We start from the raw sequence: 23,156 nt of genomic DNA, 5'->3' as shown, positions 1-23,156 counted from the left end.
AATAGTTTACTTGTGTATACTTCCCTGGTATTTAGGTGAAAAGGTTTTTCTAGTTCGAACTTTTTCTTGTTTTGAAACCTCTTTATATAAATATTTTACATTTAATTAGAACTTTAGTATACATAACCTTTACACATGCCGGACTAAATAAATTAATCTTTACGAGCTATTATACATGTTTGTGTACAACGGTTTTCAATGTGTGAAGTTGTTCTGACCCTGGTTGTAGTTTGCAATTATTGTAAAGGAAAATATTCAATGCTTATAAACTTGACCATAGTCAGTCTGTATGTAGTTATTACAAAATGCACTCTCAATTAAAAGGACAGATTGTTTATTACTGAACTTTTCAGATTCTCATTGTATGTTAAAATCGACGCATCAATCCTTGTTTGAATATAACATACAGAGGCATAATTTGTATAAAATGAGATGATATAATTCTACACACCACTTATAACACTGTAACAGTTCCATTAACCTGTAACATTAACATGCGCTGTCTCAATTTATAAACTAACTTGTGTTGATTTTGTGGTCATTATAATAATGTATTTTCTTGATGCATTATATTACTCATGTACATGTACACATGTTCAAGTTGATGTAAGTTGCACTTATTTGATCCATTGTGTGAAGTGAAATAAAAACTAAAATTGCATTTCTAGACAGATGGGGATTGCATCTTTAAGTAGATTTTCAACACTATATCAACATTAGAGAGAAAACAACCTTATAATTAAGCTGTCTGCTTTCTAACTATTTGACTATATTACAAGTCCATACTTGGTCTTGAGATATTTTTCAGTAATTTAAATGGTTATCGTTAGCAGACAAAATTCTAGCTACTTTCTATTCGTAGTCTCGTTCTTGCCTTTTCATGATCATAAATCAGCATTTCTAAAAGAAAATTTATTAACATACGCTATTCATGTCTTCCTACATACAAAATATTACAAATTTACATTAATAGGTTTGAAAGCATTTAAATGAACTCGAATAAAAGAATATCGGTCTCAAGAATTCGCCAATCTAATATCTATTTTACAGTACTAATGTGTCAATTAACGTGAATAATGATGTAGTTATTGTAAATTTAGGAATTTTAATCACACTTTAATACCATTAATTTGATCCTATGATTAATTATTCATCATTGTAACATCCACCACCATTGCTTACAGTATTTTTCTTGTGATTGTATTCCTTATATTTCAGTCGTCGATTTCTATTCTATTTTTTCAAAAGTCGCCCACTGATTGGATAATATTGTCAACTAAGAAATAAATATCTAATTGAATAGGTAAAATTTTATAATACCGTCAGTTTGTACAAGTTATCAAGGGTGTCTACAATTGCAATCGTCCCTTTTATACTTAGCTTACCTGCTCAGGTAAAAAGGTGTATTGCTTAATATACCTGAGATTTTTCAGTGTAACAGTCTTTTTATTATACATGTGGTCGTGTCGTAACTTTAATGCATCACATAACGTACTCAGCTGGACTACTGTACCTCAATGAAGTCTGAAATATCCATATAGACTTTTAAACTGTGATTTAATATTTGGCTATGAACGATATATACTGAAATGGGATTTTAATTATTTTATTTATTTTATAATGAAGTTAAATTGGATTATCCTTGCACTTTTAGTATTGGTAAGTAGCAAACTAATTATTTTTTTAAATCTTCGAAAATTGGAAAAGAGAACTACAGTCTGCTATCCCCCCTCAAAAGCTTCTCTAATCCGACGTACTTTTGTCTTTTCGTCTTTATATATCCAAACTTGAAATGCCCATTAACCTGAAACATTGTCCAATTATTTTTGTACTTTATCTAAAAACACATTTTCATATATCTAATTGTTACATACATTAAGTATAACAAGATCACTGATGTAATTATTGGTGTCATTTTAATGACAGAATATGTCGTATCACTCTAACCATGATGCATTAGAGGCACTTACTGTGAGAGAGAAATAATTAACAATCTGCACCACGTGCGCTGTACCGCGTGTGCTAGTTCATTGATGTTTTGTCTATGAGCATTTATTCTTGATACTTTGAAGAAAAAGTGCAGCTAATATATATTTATGATTGGTATTGAAATTCAGGATTCAATTTAGATGCAGTTCAGGTGCCATAATTTTGTACAAAAACTTGAATTTGAAAACATGTTGTTAAGTTATAAAATGGTTTTTCATTTTGAACTTTAACATTAAAAGAACGTTCTTCCTGTTTGCAACTCTAAATGAAAATTGGACATTTACACAATTTGAATTCGCTGACTGACTTATAAAACAGTCATACGTTTGTACCACAGAATTATCATTTGATTGAAAACAAACACGATTTGATGAAACCAATCTGATCAAAAAGATTTTTCGTACTGTACATGTACGTACATTCAAATTGAAAAAAAGGGTAATCGTAAAAAAAATGGAATTTCTTCCTCTTTATTTATCAATTAAGGACAAAGATAGTTATTTTCGTACTTCTATATTTGGTTTTATTAAACGAAAAAACAATCTTTCTCACACGGCTTATTTAGTATACATAATGCGTATTATAATTTAAATTATTCAAAACCGGTACAAAATTGTGCAAGTTACTGTATTTAAAATATGCAAGACTAGAGCATTCCAAGATAACGTAAACATCTTTAAATTGAATACTTTATGCACATACATATGAATAATTTAAACCTTTTTATAGTATTATAGCACCGTTAAAGTTGACTTTTGGCTTTAATGCTACAGTGTTTTGTAGTTTATTGGGTTTTATAGATTTTCTGTTTTCATTTAAAGTATTAAAATTTTATATAAAATATATTTTTTTGTAATGTTAAACGATTACAAAAGATGGTCCGTTGCACATGAAGAGGAAAATCTTTTTATTTTGAAATTAGATTTTGCACATACAGATGTTTGATTAAATATTAAAAGTGTTGTTCCCACGGGATGAGCAAAAAGAGACGAAGACGCATTTTCTTCTGCGACTTCAAACGACGTACATCTATATTCAGAACAAGCTGATGCAAAACTAAAAAGTATGACGAGAGTTTGGAATTTAAAACAAAAAGAGGTCAATTTATAATAAGGATACAATACACTATTGGTAAACACTTGTACATGGTAGCCTGCTTTTTTGTTATTCCAGTGGTATATTGCTAGGTTATTAAAACAAGAATGTTGCATGGATTAATTAAAGTTTTCAACTTCCCAATATTAGACATACATGTTGGTGACCTGTTGGTGACCTTCTGCTGTTATTTTTTATTTGGTCGGGTTGTTGTCTCTTTGACACATTCCCCATTTCCATTCTCAATTTTATGTATATAGTATTCACCCAACAACGATAACGCCCTTTTCCCACCAAAATAAAACCTTTAAGGACGACTTTGTGTTGTCTCTAGTTGTCATGTTGGTAGTTGTTTCTATCTTATTGACAACTACCAAAAAGACAACTAGTGACAACACACATTCGTCTTTTTGGTAGTTGTTTCTATCTTATTGACATGTACCTAACATCTCGTTTTTACTCATAACAAATAATACCAATTTCACAAAAAAAATGGTACATTCCTACTTCTTCAATAACCTCCGAGTCTGTCAATGATGATCATATAAACGTGTTTACAATTCCGATCAAATTATAATAAAAAGAATATGTGACGAGGACTACTTTGTACCGATAATTTGATTGTTTTTCTATATGGTATAGACAAGAAACTAAAGGAAGGTGACATTTATGGTCCGTCCTATTCACCAGTAATTGTTGACGAGGTTATCGAAATGTCACTAAAGACACAACAACTCTATCCTAAGTAAAATGGACAAAGATATGAATTACAAATGTGGTAAAAAAAAAAAATAACCGTCATTAGTGCGGACTTTTCATAGCTAATAGAATAGACATATCAGGTATTATTAACTAGATATAGGATAGGTAACCCCCATTTGATATTATCAATGATATAAATGGCGACCGAATTCTTTCCAAACATTAAAGATGTTTACTAAATATGGGCAAAGCAACAGTCAGGTCATTTTTAATCTTGGATTGGTACTACCACTTCGAAAACGTATAAAGTTACACGGTCTAAAAATTAAATTAACGATTGTAAAGCTGTTTTGTGGATATAAACCTCTTTTCATAGCATCCAACACGAGAATGAAACATAATTTGTATAGATTGTAGAGCCTCAAAACGACACAAAAGATATATAACACGTAAAATTGAAGATAACGACTTGTTTTATGAATGAAATGGTCATTTAAAAAGTACAAATCGTTTTCAGACGTATCGCAAATATTGACTTATCTATAATGTGTTTGTTAAAAAACAAGAAAACCCGTATTTGGATGTTTGGTAATATGAAATAAAGCCATTTCATGTTAGATAAAATTTACTTCAAGGTTTTTCACCTACTTTTATCTAAATTAAAAGATTTCTAAATCCACGTTATAACACATGTACGTGACTGTTGTACAAAGAAATGATTTTGTTTCCGGAAATAAAAATGATGTTTTCACTGTTTTATTTCAATAACCTACTGGTATATTTTTAGATTAAGAAGTAATTTGTCTCTAGAGTCCATATAGGTTGGAAAAATGTTTGCAAACAATAAGAGAATTGTCCTGCGTTGTTACACCGTCCCAAAACATGTATGTAGGGTGAAAGCTTGCGAGAAGTAAGAATTGTTATGTATTGACTTAACAGTCTTTGAAATATTGAAAAATACCATTTTGTTCTTCGAATTTAGCTATGTAGATAAGATCTACCATGAAGGTCCGTCTTCACAAATCTTTAAAGGATAAAGCGTCATTTGCCGTAAGGCACGGACACCTGTCTAGGTCGTCTGTCTTTCACATTAATATACCAATTTAATCCAAATTTAATTGACTGAATAGTCGCTGTCTTCTTGACCAAAGGTAATTCGCAGTTTTGTACGTTGAATAAAAAAGATACGGCATATTTTATAGTTGATATATCAACATTGTGTAGCAAATCATGTGCATGGGCGGATTGGGTTGTAATTATAGACTTTTGTTAAAAATTATACAGTAATCATTTATTTGAAAGGTAATTCAAATAAGATTCAGATGTCTTAAACGATTGTAAAATGTACTTAATCATTGAAAATATAACAAAATGTGAAGGTGTTTATTCATATGTGTGTGCTTTAAAGGGTTCTATAAATGGTTTAAACGGGTAAGGGTGTGAGACTTTGCTACTATGTAGTAATGTAAAATTTAACTTCCAACGGAAAGCATACATTCGAGAAAAAACAAGTATGCGGTACGATGTTTCTTGAAAGCATGAATGATACTTTATACTAGAATACATAGAAAGGATGTTTAGCATATATTTCAGGGCGAATGATGCGAAATTCCTATCGCCAGCTAGAGAAGTAACCAATTAAGACTAATACAAATAGATTAGAAAAAGAGTAAATGAGAAAAATGTACTGATTTTGTGTCATGAATACGCCATATCTGTTCCTTTACTGTTCACGAAGCCTAAGGAAGATATGGGCATATACATTTGTTTAACTTGACTTCTCCTGTGGAAAAAGGGGCACCTGTTTGCTTGTGGTATACGAATAATTGCTTGTCACGACCTGTTTGAATGAGAACATTACATATGGCAACTGATGTGGAGAGAATGCAACACTTTCCGCTCATTAAAGAACCGGTTGTAAGATATTTGTTGCAATATCAAAATGTTCAAAACAACATTAATTTCCCTATTTTTCCAATTGCAGTCAAATTTGACCATTATTCATCTTGTTCGACACATTTAACTTTACCTACTTTTATTCATTTAATGTACGGTTTACTTCGTTCTCGTCATCAACATCGATCATAGATGTAATATTTGCCACGGAACGTTAATTAATTAACAAATCGAAAAAAATAGGCATGTACAAACACTACTGAAAGTAATTCGCACAAATCAGGATATCAGATCTTTATATCTCCTCCTTGGCTCTTCTGCGAAAGTCGCTCTGATAATTTTCTACTTCCATGCTTTTAACGCATTGTAATAATTAAGGTTTTATCTTAATATATTATTGCAAATTTTGCAAGTAAATGAACGTATTTTGATATTTTTTATAAAACGTTTGAACTACAAAAGTAGTCCTCTGTAATTTAAAGAAAACAAATGTATTATTACTGTGTCAATTTGTTTTGGTTGTCTTAGTTTTTAATATTAATAGATATGTTGATATTATACATACCAATTGATCAATTGATTATTAGATCACAAGATTACAAGTGATCCTCTTACAACTCAATTCAATTATGACCCTATTGCTTTAAATATGATAGCATTCATGTTATATCCGATGCGTGAATTTTCTTTATGAATGCCAATGGTACAAAATGATCTCATTTATATTTTAGACTTAATATAATGGTTTTTGATTTATTATATTGGATTATTACACATTTGATAATTATATACTTGTATGTAACAAGTAACGAATAATCCGCAGGAGCTAATGAGATATTTTGTCCTTTAAAATTAGAAAATCGTCATATCAAAGTAAACATTGAGAATGGCAATGGGGAATATGTCTAAACGACCACAATTCGACTAAAAACTCAGATAACAGCCGAAGGCCACCAATGGGTCTTCAACTTTGGAGTTTGTGTTGCTCCGACTTTAGCTAGCCTAATATATTTATGTAAATGTAATTTTAAAATTGTTTAAGACTATATATAATAACTTAACAGTACGCTACATTGTATATTAGAATATTTGGGGACAAATCTGAATGTGACGTAAAGTCTTTTCATCTGCACATCAATTAATATGGTAAAACATTTAGACATCTGGGAAATGCTGTATTTCGATAACAAAAACAATTACTCTTGGAAAAAATGATGGTGTTTTCAGACTCATTTGGCTTACCACAAATAATTCTTCTTATATAAAGAGTAGTAACTTATCATTTTAAATATCTGTTGCTAGTACTGTATTTTATTTAAATGTTAGAATGCAATTTACCCATCACCAGTATTCAACAGCATTTTATAGTTTTGCTATTCGAAAAGCTGTAAACTGACGAAGAGTCATAGTCTAAACAGTGTAGCATTACAACGCATCAGTTTTTACCACATAAGACATGCATTATCCATGAGCAGATTATCAGTTCTATTTCTGTCGATCAATTCAAATATTGCTTAAAAGTTAAAAATAGATTGAAGTTATATGTTCAAGATATACGACATATTTATATTTCTTCTTCTTATGGATGCACTTTACATTGCTAATAGTTGCTATATGCATTGACTGTATGCGATACATTCTCTCTATGCACCAGCTTGCATGTTTTATGCCCGATAACCAAATTTTTCTTCAACGTCATCTACAGTGCTTCCGGTTTGTTCCATATTTCACGAATTCTAAGACGCGTCACCCATAAATCTTGTATCGAGCATTTCAGCTGCACATTTCAGATTCCCTTGGGCAAATGTACGCAATAGGACTACGTTTTATTTGTTTCATAAGATGCTTTCATAGTTATTGCACATACAATGAGAAATTTACCGTTTAAACATGTTTGTGCACGAATTTTACGATAAGTTCTTAAATAAACTCATGAAAGATACCAGGAATTAAATTTTGTATCAGCGCCAGACGCGTGTTTCGCCCACAAAAGACTTATCAGTGACGCTAGAATCTTAAAAGGTTAAAAAGCTCAAACAACTTTCTTAACCTTGTTACTTAAATATTTTGGAACATCTTACAGTTGAGAAGCTTTGCGATCATCTAAAAAGCTGAAAATCTCTGTTGCAACTTCCATTCAATGACCGAATCTCATAAACGCAGGAATTCGGGAAAATCCGGAGAGCCGACAACCTTGCTTCGGAAGTTGCCTCTGTTGATGTGTATTGCGCCATCAATTTAGATGTCAGTTATTATCTTCCGACTTAAACAATTTTTATTTGTTCTAACTATCAGCAGCAGATTAGTTTAATCTAAATACTTTTAGTTTATGTACCAACCGATTATGATTTTCAACACACTTGTCAAAATTGAATAAAATTTTAATTTCATATCAAACATTTTTGTCATACTTTTGAAGAAAGTGTTGCTTTCTTTGATAATGTAATGTATCGCTGCCAACAATTTGACATCTAAATTGGCGCATTTAATTCCAAGTAACCTTTGTTTTTCAGTACACTAAATTAAAAAGATTCTAACAATATTACCAAATCTACGAGTCGAAAACAAATACAGACAACACAACCCTATCGACAAAAAGAAAAACTAAGAAAAGACACACAAATGCGCAAAACGCAATGTAGAAAACTAAGATGGGGCAACACGAACCTCGCCATATACGTTTTGACAGGGCCGGTTTGATCATGTTATAATTTGAATATACAGTTACTATATTTTATTCATAAACGAATACATCTTTTAAATGCCTGAAATATTTGCCACTGAATATTAAGCAACAACAATCTTATGGTCCTAACTGTAGTAATCTTTCTTTTTTTAGATTGTTGGCTGTGATGGTATTGCTGGATCAAATGCCAGGTTAGATCACTGTGGTGTATGCAGTGGAGACAGTTCATCATGCCAGCTAATATCAGGAATATTCACTAGGAGATACCTTAAATATGGATATAACTTGATCAGTCGTATTCCTTCCGGAGCATGTAACATCAACATAACAGAAATGTCCCGCAGTAGGAATTATTTAGGTATATTTATAGTATAGATAACGAAAAATTACCATTTATGCAATACTAGATTGTAGATAGAATGAAAAACAATGTATTCTCTTATAGTAAAAATCTTATTGCATTGATGCTTAATACACAATGCTATATATATATGTTTTTATTTTAGTTTGGATATTTTCATATAGAGAACAGAGTGTAATTATAGTTGCTTAGATAAGTTTTACCCCAAGGTTACTGTTTGAAATCGTTAGATTTCTTTGAGTACTCTCTTCAAATACTAGTAATCTAAATCATCATACTAAAACATAAGAAATGATAAGAAGTTTATCTCAAATATTGAAAAGTTTTATTTCTTGCTTATCATCAATGAAAATGTCCTTGAAATAATTGGAACGAAAAGTTGCAAATCTCATTCGCAATCTAAGTTTAGATAAGTCATACATAAGTGTGATATTACCGTCTTATATTATATATAAATAGTATATTTCTCTGAAATTAATATTTTTGTTCAAAGCAAACTGTCAGAAATATAAAACTCACTCCGGCAATAACAACGATACTGTATTTTTTTTCATACTCGAATACCTTGAATGAAAACAAACGTAATCACAAGTTTTTTAAGTGACATATGACATGGTTGTACTATAAAATATTTGCATAATAAATTAAGGTTACAAAACATTTCTTTTTACGAACTGTCCTCTTTGTCAATCTGAAAAAATCAAACCTTTAAACAGCTTACTGACAGTTTTGGTCATTGCTTATTGTATATATAGTATATGACTTTTTCAGCTGACAATATATATGGTGAAAAAAAACAAAAAAAAACTAGTATCTCAATTGTTTGTAAAACAATTGAAAGGTCTTTCCTGTAAAAGTGATGTTTTCGTTATGTTCTTTGTACGACCTTTCGTTTGATATACGACAAGCATACCTTCTGAAACTTTTCGCTTTTTACACTTAATGACCTCATCCGCCTTCATTTTTGAGATCGGAAGTATGATATATGAAACACATAGTAGATGAGCTTTCATTTGATATGCGACAACGCCAAGTTCTAAAACGTTTAAATTTTGCACTTAATAACCCCATCCAACCAATTTTTGGAGGTTGGGAATTTGATATTTCAAATGTACACATCATGACCTTTCATTTGATATACAACAACCCTATTGTAAAAGAAATTATTTTTTTGCACTCAATGACCCCATCCAACTAATTTTTGGGGGACGTCAATTTGAAATTTGAAATGTACGCTTTGTGTTCTTTCATTTGATATGCGACAACCTTACCATCTGAGAAATTTGAATTTTTGCACTAAATGACCCCATCCTTCCACCTGGGATGAAAAAGAGGTTTAAAATTTTCATTTTTAAGTAGAGTTTATTGAGACCTTCAATTTGATATATCAGATGACCCCATTTGACAAAGTGCAAAAAATGATGCAATATCAACTATATAAATAGAAGTTATGAAACTCACAAAGTCAATGCAAAACATGAAAATTTCAAATTTATTTTTGGGTGTTTTTTTTCAATGGAATGTTTTTGGTATTTGGTTAAACATATAACTATGTCAATCTCTTCAATTTCTTAAACATTTTAAGTGGATAGCTGTTGTTGTTTCAGAAATACTTGCCGCCGCTCGAAAAATTTCAAACTGCATTATCTCTAAAACGACAATAGATATCTCAAATCTGTTAAATGGTAAATGATCTGCATTTAAAGGACAACACTATAGAAAAAGAAATGGGACAATTTCAAAGTTCACCAAGGTCACAATTAATCATCAAATATATGATGCAATACCGAACTTAAGAACTGGAAGCCGTGGAGACATGGGACTACCACCATTCAACTCAGGACCACTTGACCTTTCAAATATCACAAGGTCAAGGTCATAGTATACTGTGAAGGTCAAGGTGAAATTTCATCATGACCTGACATTGACCTCAAATTGAAGGTCTTGAATTACTGATCATCTTTTCAGTTTATAGTAGGTTGATATCTGTTACCTTTAAAAAGATATACACAAAATACTATACTTTTATTAATCATCCCGTTGTAACTTTTGAACAGACGGTCGGACATTTTTGGGCTTATTATATAAAATGTAGAGTTCGTCGAGAGGAACATTTTATACGCTGTATGTAGGCAGCAAAGTCTTATCGTTTTCCTAATATGTAAGCTTGAAATTGCAGCGTAATTTTTTTTTGCACTCTTTGACCTTTGACCTTGGGTGCATATTGAAGGTCACATGAATTAAAGATTATTGGTGAAGGTCCCAAGTCTCTACGACTTCCAGTTCTTGAAATAGATTTTTTCTAAAATTGTATACAATTTTCCAAGGGGAATAACTCCTTATAAGGGTTAATAACAAAATGATTGTATATGTTCATTAACATTGCCATCTGTTCCTGTACATGTAGCCGTTTTCAAATCGATTCTATCTCTAACATTTTTTGAGAAATGAGCAAAGGAAAGAAATTGTTTCAAGGGGAAATAACTCTCAAAGGGGATGATGAAATTCTATGCAGCCTCATATGGTAATACATCATTGTGAGATCTACCTATTGTCCAAATAAAGTCATGATATCTTTAAACACATTTTGGGGGGACCATGTTGAAAAAAAATAATAAAAGGGAGATAACTTCTTAAGGGGCAGGTGAAATCCTACAAAAGTTCATCTGGTAAAAGTTCATGTTGAGGTCTATCGATGGTTCAATTTTGGGATTGATAACTCCAATAGAAGCGGTAGGAGGGCGTGCCAAAAAAATGCTGGAAGAAAAAAAAGAAAAAACTAGTATCTCAATTGTTTGTAAAACAATTGAAAGGTCTTTCCTGTAAAAGTGATGTTTTCGTAATGTTCTTTGTACGACCTTTCGTTCGATATACGACAAGCATACCTTCTGTAACTTTTCGCTTTTTACACTTAATGACCTCATCCGCCTACATTTTTTAGATCGGAAGTATGATATATGTAACACAGGGTAGATGAGCTTTCATTTGATATGCGACAACGCCATGTTTTAAAAAGTTTGATTGTTGCACTTAATAACCTCATCCAACCAATTTTTGGAGGTTGGGAATTTGATATTTCAAATGTATACATCATGACCTTTCATTTGATATACAACAACCCTATCGTAAAAGAAAATTTATTTTTTGCACTCAATGACCCCATCCAACCAATTTTTGGGGGACGTCAATTTGAAATTTGAAATGTACGCTTTATGTTCTTTCATTTGATATGCGACAACCTTACCATCTGAGAAATTTGAATGTTTGCACTAAATGACCCCACCCGTGTCCCTGGGATGAAACGGGGGTTTAAAATTTTCATCTTGAAGTAGAGTTTATTAAGACCTTCAATTTGATATATCTGATGACCCCTTTTGACAAAGTGCAAATAATGATGCAATATCAACTATATAAATAGAAGTTATGAAACTTACAAAGTCAATGCAAAACATGAAAATTTCAAAATGATTTTTTTGTGTTTTTTTCCATGGAATGTTTTCGGTATTTGGTCAAACATATAGCTATGTTAACTTCTTCAATTTCGAAAACATTTTAAGCGGTAGGCTCTTGTTGATTCAGAAATACATGCCGCCGCTCGCAAAACTTCAAACTGCATTATCTCTACAACGACAATAGATATCTCAAATCTGTTAAATGATAAATGATCTACAGTTAAAGGACAACATCATAGAAAAAGAATTGGGACAATTTCAATGTTCACCAAGGTCACAATTAATCATCAAATATATGATGCAATACCAAACTTGAGAACCGGAAGTCGTAGAGACATCGGATTATCACCATTCAACTCAAGACCACTTGACCTTTCAAATATCACAAGGTCAAGGTCATAGTATAATGTGAAGGTCAAGGTGAAATTTCATCATGACCTGACATTGACCTCAAATTGAAGGTCTTGAATTACTGATCATCTTTTCAGTTTATAGTAGGTTGATATCTGTTACCTTTAAAAAGATATACACAAAATACTATACTTTTAATAATCATCCCGTTGTAACTTTTGAACAGACGGTCGGACATTTTGGGGCTTATTATATAAAATGTAGAGTTCGTCGAGAGGAACATTTTATACGCTGTATGTAGGCAGCAAAGTCTTATCGTTTTCCTAATATGTAAGCTTGAAATTGCAGCGTAATTTTTTTTTGCACTCTGTGACCTTTGACCTTGGGTGCATTTTGAAGGTCACTTGAATTAAAGATTATTGGTGAAGGTCCCAAGTCTCTACGTCTTCCAGTTCTTGAAATAGATTTTTTCTAAAATTGTATACAATTTTTCAAGGGAAATAACTCCTTATAAGGGTTAATAACAAAATGATTGTATATGTTCATTAACATTGCCATCTGTTCCTGTACATGTTGCCGTTTTCAAATCGATTCTATCTCTAACATTTTTTGAGAAATGAGCAAAGGAAAGAAATTGTTTCAAGGGGAAATAACTCTCAAAGGGGATGATGAAATTCTATGCAGCCTCATATGGTAATACATCATGATGAGATGTACCTATTGCCCAAATAAGATCATGATATCTTTAAAAACAACGAGGGGGGGCCATGTTGAAAAAAATCAATAAAAGGGAGATAACTTCTAAAGGGGATGATGAAATCCTACACAGCCTCATCTGGTAATACTTCATAATGAGGTCTACCGATGGTCCATATTTGGTTTTGATAACTCCAATTGAAACGAGGGGAGGCCATGTCAAACAAATGCTGGATGAAAAAAAAAAAAAAAAAAAAAAAAAAAAAAAAAAAAAACATGCGAAAAACAATAAGGTCTTTCCTCACGGAGAGGAAAGACCTTAAAAACATTAGAAAAACAATAAGGTCTTTCCCATGTAGGGGAAAGACCTTAACAATTTCAAATGTTATACATTTAATACCTATCGATTTACTGACATTATTAATAGTCTTATTGCTTACAAGAATATGTCATGCCAATGTTGTAACACCTATGCAAAGCTTTTTATAATAGTATACGAAGCAATATTGCTATTCGTTGGAATTTGATTTATTTGGACGATATTATATTGTATTTACTGAGTATGACGTGACACTTAGACCCTTTAATGCAGTTCTAGCTTATTTAATAGAAAATAAACTTTATAAAGATCAAACCATTTATCATATATTGACCTCTGACACGACACATTGTGTCTCGATGACTTTCTAGTGTATGGTATTAACACTGCAGTGTTATCATTGATATTTCCTCTAATGTACGATTAAACGAAAACAAGATAACAAACTAGGTGACAAGCAAGGTTAATGGGGTTTATCAGCTGCGTGACCATTAAGTGGACTTGATGGTCATCTAAACCTACTTCACATAATGAAGCTTTGTCTGACCACATCAATCGCTGTCGGTTAAGCTAACAACTGATGAATCCGTTTGTTGTACATTGGCTTTTATTTCAAGATATAGTGCTCGAATTCTGTATCAGGATCATTACCGTTGTTTATTTTTGAAAAGTGATTTTTAAGTTATCGGCCCTAGCTACTTAAGGCATCTTTAATATTGAACTTAATAAACTTCCCGTTGTACTATACTTAAGAGAGAAAAGAGGCCGCACTGATTAGGAGTTATGTCATATGTAGTACATTTATCAGAAGAACAAAGTGATCGCAAATGGAGAAATACAGCTAGGGGGCGATATTCATCTTGAAAATCCTGGTTAATAATATGCTATGAACAACTATTTAAGGGTCTTTTTGACATTGATGTTCACACCTTCATAGTGTTTCTATCTGTAAAATTTCCATAAGGAAATATTTGATAAATATTCAATAAAGACGAATGTTAGCCATTTCTTTACAATATGCAAAAAATACTGTATAACCATCTCACATAGTATATTTAAATACAAGTGTTTCATTTTTCATATTTCATCTTTACTAAATATCTGTACGAATAGTTGTCGCGACTTTCCTTTTAATTTGAATATATAGGATACTGAATAGTTCTGTTTTGAGCAAGTGCATGTCTATTTAGGGTCTTCTTTGGGTACGATTCAGTGCATAATTATCCACTTGCTTACACCGCCCAATGGTAGGATTGTCAAATGAGACGTTAATTGTGTAATAATACAACAAAGATCGCTTCATACTTAGTAAACCATTGAAACGTGCGAGTGAATGAAGTTTTTTAAAAAGTTGACCCTGTGTCGAATATCACCTGAATAAGTATGCAAATACCTGGAATTTTTGTAAGCTTAAAGCCGCTTCTGTTGATGATTGTGATTGTGTTATTAATATGCCAGTGTTCTTCTGAATAAAGTTTCAACAAAAACCCTTGCTACAAGTGTGTTTTTATGTCCGGAACATTTCAAATTAGGTTATTGTTTTGTTTAATTCCTTGTCAAACGTGCGATTTTGAGGGGTTTTATGCATTGATTGTGATTCTACGTGGTTTTTTATATTGATGAAGATTATATTAATAAAATGACATTTTTACTTATAATGTCTGTTTGTTTTGTTCACACATCGTTGTCAGTACATCAAATAGGTTAACGTGGTCACTTATTTTCATAAATATATCTTAACAGAACAAATATAAGATATTTTATTCTTTTATTATATACATACATGTATTATACAGTATATGAAATTAAGTGGTACTATAATTAGGCTAGTAGTAGTTCTTGAAACAGATACATATCGTTATACATATGTTTATGCACGAAATTGTTTACAACCGCATTTGACCATCTGCTTGTTAAACGGACTATGATTGGACATTTATGTGTTCAATTGATATATCAGATAAAAAATATAATATATTTCGGAAAAGCCTTCAAACTTAATGATGTAATCAATAGATATAGCTTACCGTAGAATATGCAAATAAAAAAAACCTGAGATAAATGTTCATATGGAGCAATACTTGGTGTGTTTACATGGTACATACAACCCGCATGGTGAGAACCACCAGCTTTAGGCGAGTTCATACTGCATCTAAAAGTAAAGAGGAGGCATAAAGACCTTGAATTTCCAGAATAGACGAATACTTTATATCTTCAGATCATCTGATGTAAAAACACGTCTCTTGACGTCTAGCTGACTGACATGTATTATTATTTTCGTGTTGGTGACCAGCGCTGTAAAAAAGTTAAAAAAAATAGTTATACTTACGCAAATGTGTTTACCAGTTTTAAATGATTTTAAACTATCTAAAAAAATCAAAAAAAATATAATTATATATACATGTGTTGAAATTGTTAATACAATTAGAACACCTAGGATAATACCAGTATTTTTGGAGACTTGAATTAAGAGATCACAACGCATCATAAATCTACCAAACAAAAACCTTCTCGTGTGCATAAGACATTAGTCTACATCAGATATCAGAATCTATTTTATATATTTGCATAATGACTGAAAGTCGCTTGCATCTTATTTAAATATGCAAAACAACAGCTTATTTGTTACATAGCCTTTAAATTTAGATACGAGTAAGATGGTTTGGGTTGGTCCTTGGTTGATATCTATTTTGTAAAACAAAAACGTGTCAAAAATTCATGGCCTTTTTAGGTCAAACATGTCAATTTCGGCATGTTTATTATATTACAAGTGTCCTTTTTGCACTAAAGTGTCGAGTTTATTAAACGTGTTCATTTATCAATGAATTTACATCATATTAGAAAATCTGCGTTAATTTCACTTTTTTATTATTTTCAAGGGCCAAGTTATTATCATAATTATATTTGTGTACTTCTACACTTTTAATAATTTTAAAACGGGGGAAATAAATAATATACTAGTCTTGTTTTTATCTACAAATAAACGAACGGAATAAATCCTCATAATCCATGCATGAACCAATTTTGTTTTCTCGCCAAGACGAAGTCGCAGATTTTTTTATTTCAAACTGCTGTTTCCAGTAATGCCGACAGATACGTCAACTTTTGTTTGTTTTTAAGGATTGGGATTTAATTTAGGTCAGTCACAAAAAAATGATACTATTGAATTGAAATAAGTGAATGGATAAATTATTTACAAATAGAAAATAATTTTCAAAGCAATCAAAACCTGTAATTCTTCTAAATATGAAACAATTATAAACGTCAGAGAACAACAAACACTATATAATCTCAATCCCATATCGATGGCGATTAACAGTTTGTGTTTAGTTTATACTAGTATGTGTATTGTGCTTTGTTTCAGTGATCTATAGCGACTCTTAGGGCGGGGGTCAATAACTAAAATAGCCAATGTTGCATGTAAGGAAATAACTTGATTAGCGTTAGTTTACTTAAACTTTAAAGTTGTTGGAAAACTGACGTTGACAAGCGAACGAGCCAACACTAAACGACAAATCAAACGGTTTTGGTAATTAATTATAAAATAAAATTGAGAATGGAAATGCTTGAATGTGCCAAAGAGACAACAACTCGACCATAGAGCAGACAACAGCAGAAGGCCACCAACAGGTCTTCCATGCAACGAGAAATTCCCGCACCCGGAGGCATCCTTCAGCTGGCCCCTAAACAAATATATACAAGTTCAGTGAAAATGAACTCCAAATTGTACACAAGAAACTTAAAGTTAAAATAATGCAAGACTAACAAAGGCCAGAGGCTCCTGACTTGGGACAGGCGCAAAAATGCGGCAGGGTTAAACATGTTTGTGAGATCTTAACCCTCCCCCTATACCTTTAGCCAATGCAGAAAAGTAAAGCTTATATCTCACTGAATATCAAACAAATTGTCATGATGTTAAACACTTTTTAGTAATTACTTGAACCTGTTTCGAAAGTGCCTTTACGTAGCCTGAAATGCAATGCACTTTACTAACTAAGTCAATATTACACACATGAAAAGTGAGTGATAGATTGTGCAGTTATATGTGTGAGGTCGGGTAAATAGTTTAGATGAAACGAAAGTCGGTAAATAAGACATGATTTAAATATTTTATGATTGGAATACGATGGAAATTCCTCGCTTGTCACTTACATTTAAAATATTTGATTTTTTTCCTCTCTTACACCATTAATTTCTTTAGCGTTTCAGATGCTCTTCAATTATCACCTATAACCCCGTATTGTTTGTAAATCTATCACTTCCAGTGCACGAAAGTCAGATTTATGTCTAGTATTGCTTGCAATGTTATCAGGATGCATAGATACGAAGATAAATCGTTCTTCGTTCTCTCGTCATTCTAATATTACGTGGTTTTGACACAATGTATGGAAAACCTTGATTGGGAAATTTCCTTTTTGGGTAGCAAACGTATATCAAAGATGAATTACAATGTCTTGAAACCCTTGATCGGGAAACTTCCTTTGGCAAGAAATCTTATATCAAAGGTGTATCACAATGTGTGGTAATTCGTGGTCGAGAAAAGTCCTTCAGGGCAACAATATAATATAAAAGGTGAGAATCACAATGTGGGGAAACCCTTGGCCAGGAAACATCCGTTTGAGCAGCAATCTAATTTCAAAGACGAATTACAATGTTTGAAAATATTTGGTTGAGAAACTTCCTTTTGGACAGAATTCTAATATTAAAGATCATCAAAGATAAATCACCATTTGTGGAAACCCTTGGTTGGAAAACTTCTTTTTCAGCATCAATCTAATATGAAAAGGTTTATCATAATGTGTGGAAACTCTTGGTCGGAAATGTCCTTCGGGGCAGAATTCTAATATTAAAGATCATCAAAGATGAATCATCATTTGTGGAAACCCTTTGTTGGAAAACTTCTTTTTCAGCAGCAATCTAATATGAAAAGGTGTATCATAATGTGTAAAAACTCTTGGTCGGAAAAAGTCCTTCGGGGCAGTATTATAATATCAAAGATGGTCACCATTTGTTGAAACCATTGGTAGGTTTTTGGGCAGAAATCTAATATCAAAGGTGTTATATAGTATGCTGAAAGTCTTGGTTGGAAAAATCCTTTCAGCAGCAATCTAATAGCAAAAGGTGTATCATAATGTTGGAAACTCTTGGTCGAAAGGGGTCATTCGGGACAGCAATATAATATCAAAGACGAATCAAAATGTGTTGAAACCCTTGGTTGGTCAACTACTTTCAGGACAGCAAACTAATATCAAAGGTGAATCACGATGTTTGAAAACACTTGGTTGTGGAACGTCTTTTTTTAATGAAAAGGTGAATCAAACAGTCTGGAAACCTTCGGAAAGGAAACTTCCTTTTGGACAGAAATCTAATATCAAAGGTGTATCACAATGTTTGGAAACAATTGGTCGAGAAACTTCCTTCCGGGCAGCTATATTGTATCAAAATGAGTCACATTATGTTGAAACCATTGGTTGGGTAACTTACTTAGAGCAGCAATCTAGTATCAAAGTGAGTCACAATGTGTGGAAACCCTTGGTCAGGAAACTTCCTTTGAGTAGCAAACTAATATCAAAGGTGATTTGAACAACAGGAATACTTTTAATGGTGAAATACGTTAAGAAAAAATGAAAAGTTATATTTTGCAAAATCTTTCTATCCGTGCCAAAACCTACTTTTGATCTTTGGGAAATATCGCAATTTCAAAATGGGTTGATCTCTGTTGATAATTATTAGAAAATAGTTACCAGATATAAATGATACAGAAAATCCAACACCACACAAACGAATACATTAAGTCAGGAATATGACAGTTATTATCCATTCGTTTGGTGTGTTTGAGCTTTTGATTTTGCCACTTAACTAGGGACTTCCATTTTTATACGACCGCAAATTTTGAAAAAATTTTCGTCGTATATTGCTATCACGTTGGCGTCGTCGTCGTCGTCGTCGTCGTCGTCGTCGTCGTCGTCCGAATACTTTTAGTTTTCGCACTCTAACTTTAGTAAAAATGAATATAAATCTATAAAATTTTATCACAAGGTTTATGACCACAAAAGGAAGGTTGGTATTGATTTTGGGAGTTTTAATCCCAACATTTTAGGAATTAGGGGCCAAAAAGGGCCCAAATAAGCATTTTCTTGGTTTTCGCACTATAACTTTAGCTTAAGTTAATAGAAATCTATGAAATTTTGACACAAGGTTTATGATCACAAAAGAAAGGTTGGGATTGATTTTGGGAGTTTTGGTTTCAATAGTGTAGGAATTAGGGGCCAAAAAAGGGCCCAAATAAGCATTATTCTTGGTTTTCGCACAATAACTTTAGTTTAAGTAAATAGAAAATAATGAAATTTAAACACAATGTTTATGACCACAAAAGGAAGGTTGGTATTGATTTTGGGAGTTTAGGTCCCAACAGTTTAGGAATTAGGGGCCAAAAAGGGACCCAAATAAGCATTTTTCTTGGTTTTCGCACCATAACTTTAGTATAAGTAAATAGAAATCTATGAAATTTAAACACAAGGTTTATGACCATAAAAGAAAGGTTGGTAATGATTTTGGGAGTTTTGGTCCCAACAGTTTAGGAATAAGGGGCCCAAAGGGTCCAAAATTAAACTTTGTTTGATTTCATCAAAATTGAATAATTGGGGTTCTTTGATATGCCGAATCTAACTGTGTATGTAGATTTTTAACTTTTTGTCCCGTTTTCAAATTGGTCTACATTAAGGTCCAAAGGGTCCAAAATTAAACTTCGTTTGATTTTGACAAAAAATTAATCGGTTGGGTTCTTTGATATGCTGAATCTAAAAATGTACTTAGATTCTTGATTATCGGCCCAGTTTTCAAGTTGGTCCAAATCGGGGTCCAAAATTAAACTTTGTTTGATTTCATCAAAAATTGAATAAATGGGGTTCTTTGATATGCCAAATCTAACTGTGTATGTAGATTCCTCATTTTTGGTCTTGTTTTCAAATTGGTCTACATTAAAGTCCAAAGGGTCCAAAATTAAACTTAGTTTGATTTTAACAAAAATTGAAATCTTAGGGTTCTTTGATATGCTGAATCCAAACATGTACTTAGATTTTTGATTCTAGGCCCAGTTTTCAAGTTGGTCCAAATCAGGATCTAAAATTATTATATTAAGTTTTGTGCAATAGCAAGTCTTTTCAATTGCACAGTATTGCGCAATGGCAAGAAATATCTTATTGCAAAGTATTGTGAAATAGCAATTTTGTTTTTAATTAGAGTTATCTTTCTTTGTCCAGAATAGTAAGCAAGAAATATCTAATTGTAAGAATTTTTTTTATTTGGAGTTATCTTTCTTTGTCCAGAATCAACTTAAATCTTTGTTATATATACAATATACAATGTATATATATATTCACTTTTTACTACCAACTGATAAATTAAAATAATCTTTACCATTCAGTGATAACAAGCAGTTTTTTTACATCTTAATATTTTATGATGTATTTAAATGAGTAGTAATTGTTGCAAACTCCATTAGAAATTTTAATTGAGATTAGTTTTGGAATAAGGGAAAGGGGGATGTGATTAAAAAAATTGGGTTCAATTTTCTCATTTGAAATTTCATAAATAAAAAGAAAATTTCTTCAAACATTTTTTTTGAGAGGAATAATATTCAACAGCATAGTGAATTGCTCTAAGAGAAAACAAAAATTTTAATTTCATTAGAACACATTCATTCTGTGTCAGAAACCTATGCTGTGTCAACTATTTAATCACAATCCAAATTTAGAGCTGAATCCAGCTTGAATGTTGTGTCCATACTTGCCCCAACCGTTCAGGGTTCGACCTCTGCGGTCGTATAAAGCTACGCCCTGCGGAGCATCTGGTTGAACTTTCTCGGAGTTCAGTATTGTTGTGATTTTATTTTTTAATATATGATTTTCCACAGAAAACACAACTCTTCTCCATTCGTAAAGTTCTGCGAATCTAAGCAAGATTTGAAGTCCACCGGAGACCTGTAATAAAAATGTTTGAAATAGTACAGTAACTTTTCAATTGTTGTAAATGTCTTAATAAATAATTGCTCTTAATGGTTCGGTTTAAAATGCTTTTGATTTTTGGACTGATCAAACAATATTTTGTTCTTCTTGGGATAATCATGCGATGTATTCTCCAGTTTAGAAAAATATAGTAAGCAGGTATCAAAAGCAATAACTACTGCCAATAAATCGTACATCACAGGCCTAAGAGCCACAACAAATGTATATAACGTAACCATTAAGTGTAATTTTAACTTCAAACGCACCTTCCGCGCTTGATAGAAAGATAATTTTTCGTCTATCCAAAAGAAACATGTCGTGCAGATTCAACGATCCTTTTGAAAATATGGATTATTGTTATATTACGTATTATATCACACAATTGATCAGAAAACGAATACCCAAATTGTCTTACTTTAAAAGACCAAGCAATGACACAGGCTAACAAAAACCACTCAAACTACTTCTATATTGCTGTGCATAGATGTCTCTTAAATAAAAATATGTTAAACTCGTAAGACGAGGTCAATTAATTTGAACAATTTAGAAATACTTGAACGGATACGGAAGCAATATATTAAATTTAACAAATATTTAAAGTTTACAAATGGTCTTGTTGTGTCAATTCTTTCTAGACAAAAAAATGTAGGGCAAGTGATGTGTACTTAGTACCAAATAACAACTTTCTGTAAAGGATTTAGATATCCCAATATTTTCTTAAGGTGTGTTTAGTCGCGTTTAGACAGCAATAAATTATAATATATCTTTTAAACATAGTTTGAATCCTTGTGTTTGTTCGATTAACAATTTATGAATGTTTTATCACCAAATAAATAGCACAAATCACAACTTAAATGAGTGGGTATTTAAGACTAGTTCCAATATTATTCAGGTTTATAGATATTCCGGATTTCATATCTTTCAACGCTGCATTTTTTGTCTGAGTAGGAACATTATAAGACTTATATAGTTTTTATAAATGATAATGTGTAAACCGATGGACATAAATTGTCTTATATTTACTATAACAACTATCATTAAAAATCTACAGCATGGTGGTGATTTCTATTGTAAATCTTGAAAAGGCGCCTAAGGTCTTATATAAAGCAAGCATAAATATCAGATATTTCTCATGATTAAACTTTCTTGAAATGATAAATGTGTCTGCTATTAATAAACTATAAATTCTGGCATCATAATTGCAGGAGCCATTTTCCGGTTTTCTTCATTCATTTTTGTTTCTTTTATTTCCTATTGAGCTCATACAATTGAAATTAAGATGAATATATCTTTAATATGAGTCCAGCAGCTTGGTCTTCTCAAAGAGGTAAAGCCAATTTTCCCTAAAGTTATTTTGAATTTTAGTCATTTTCCGCAGTTCTACTTAACTAAAAACAACATAAAAATTAATCATTCATAATTTAAAAAGTTTTTTTTTAAAACAACATTTTGCACTCTAACATGCGAGCAAGTATAAACACCTAAAGATAATTGCCCCAAACTGCAATTTTGGACATATTTTGGAAAAAGGGGTAAAATAATTAAATGTGAACAATCTTAACCAACACCACAAACACATGTAAAGTAATTATTTCAGATACAT

The 23,156-nt window shown here is 31.8% G+C and overlaps 1 protein-coding gene across 5 annotated transcripts in view; it reads left to right on the top strand.

The window, feature by feature from the left end:
* Positions 1-23,156, top strand: part of LOC134715979 (thrombospondin type-1 domain-containing protein 4-like) — a 90,109-nt gene that overhangs the window by 45,684 nt on the left and 21,269 nt on the right. For 4 of the 5 annotated variants that reach the window (XM_063578600.1, XM_063578597.1, XM_063578599.1 and 1 more), the window contains one exon: positions 8,522-8,726. In XM_063578600.1, coding sequence (XP_063434670.1) covers positions 8,522-8,726 — 205 coding nt within the window. Of the gene's footprint in view, positions 1-1,332; positions 1,660-8,521; positions 8,727-23,156 lie in introns of those variants that run through there. The other variant, XM_063578602.1, reaches the window with a different exon arrangement.

The sequence above is a fragment of the Mytilus trossulus genome, chromosome 4, assembly GCF_036588685.1.
Source record: "Mytilus trossulus isolate FHL-02 chromosome 4, PNRI_Mtr1.1.1.hap1, whole genome shotgun sequence".
Lineage (NCBI taxonomy): Eukaryota > Metazoa > Mollusca > Bivalvia > Mytilida > Mytilidae > Mytilus > Mytilus trossulus.
The sequence above is the reverse complement of the archived record's forward strand: the minus strand, read 5'-3'. Positions and strand labels throughout refer to the sequence as shown.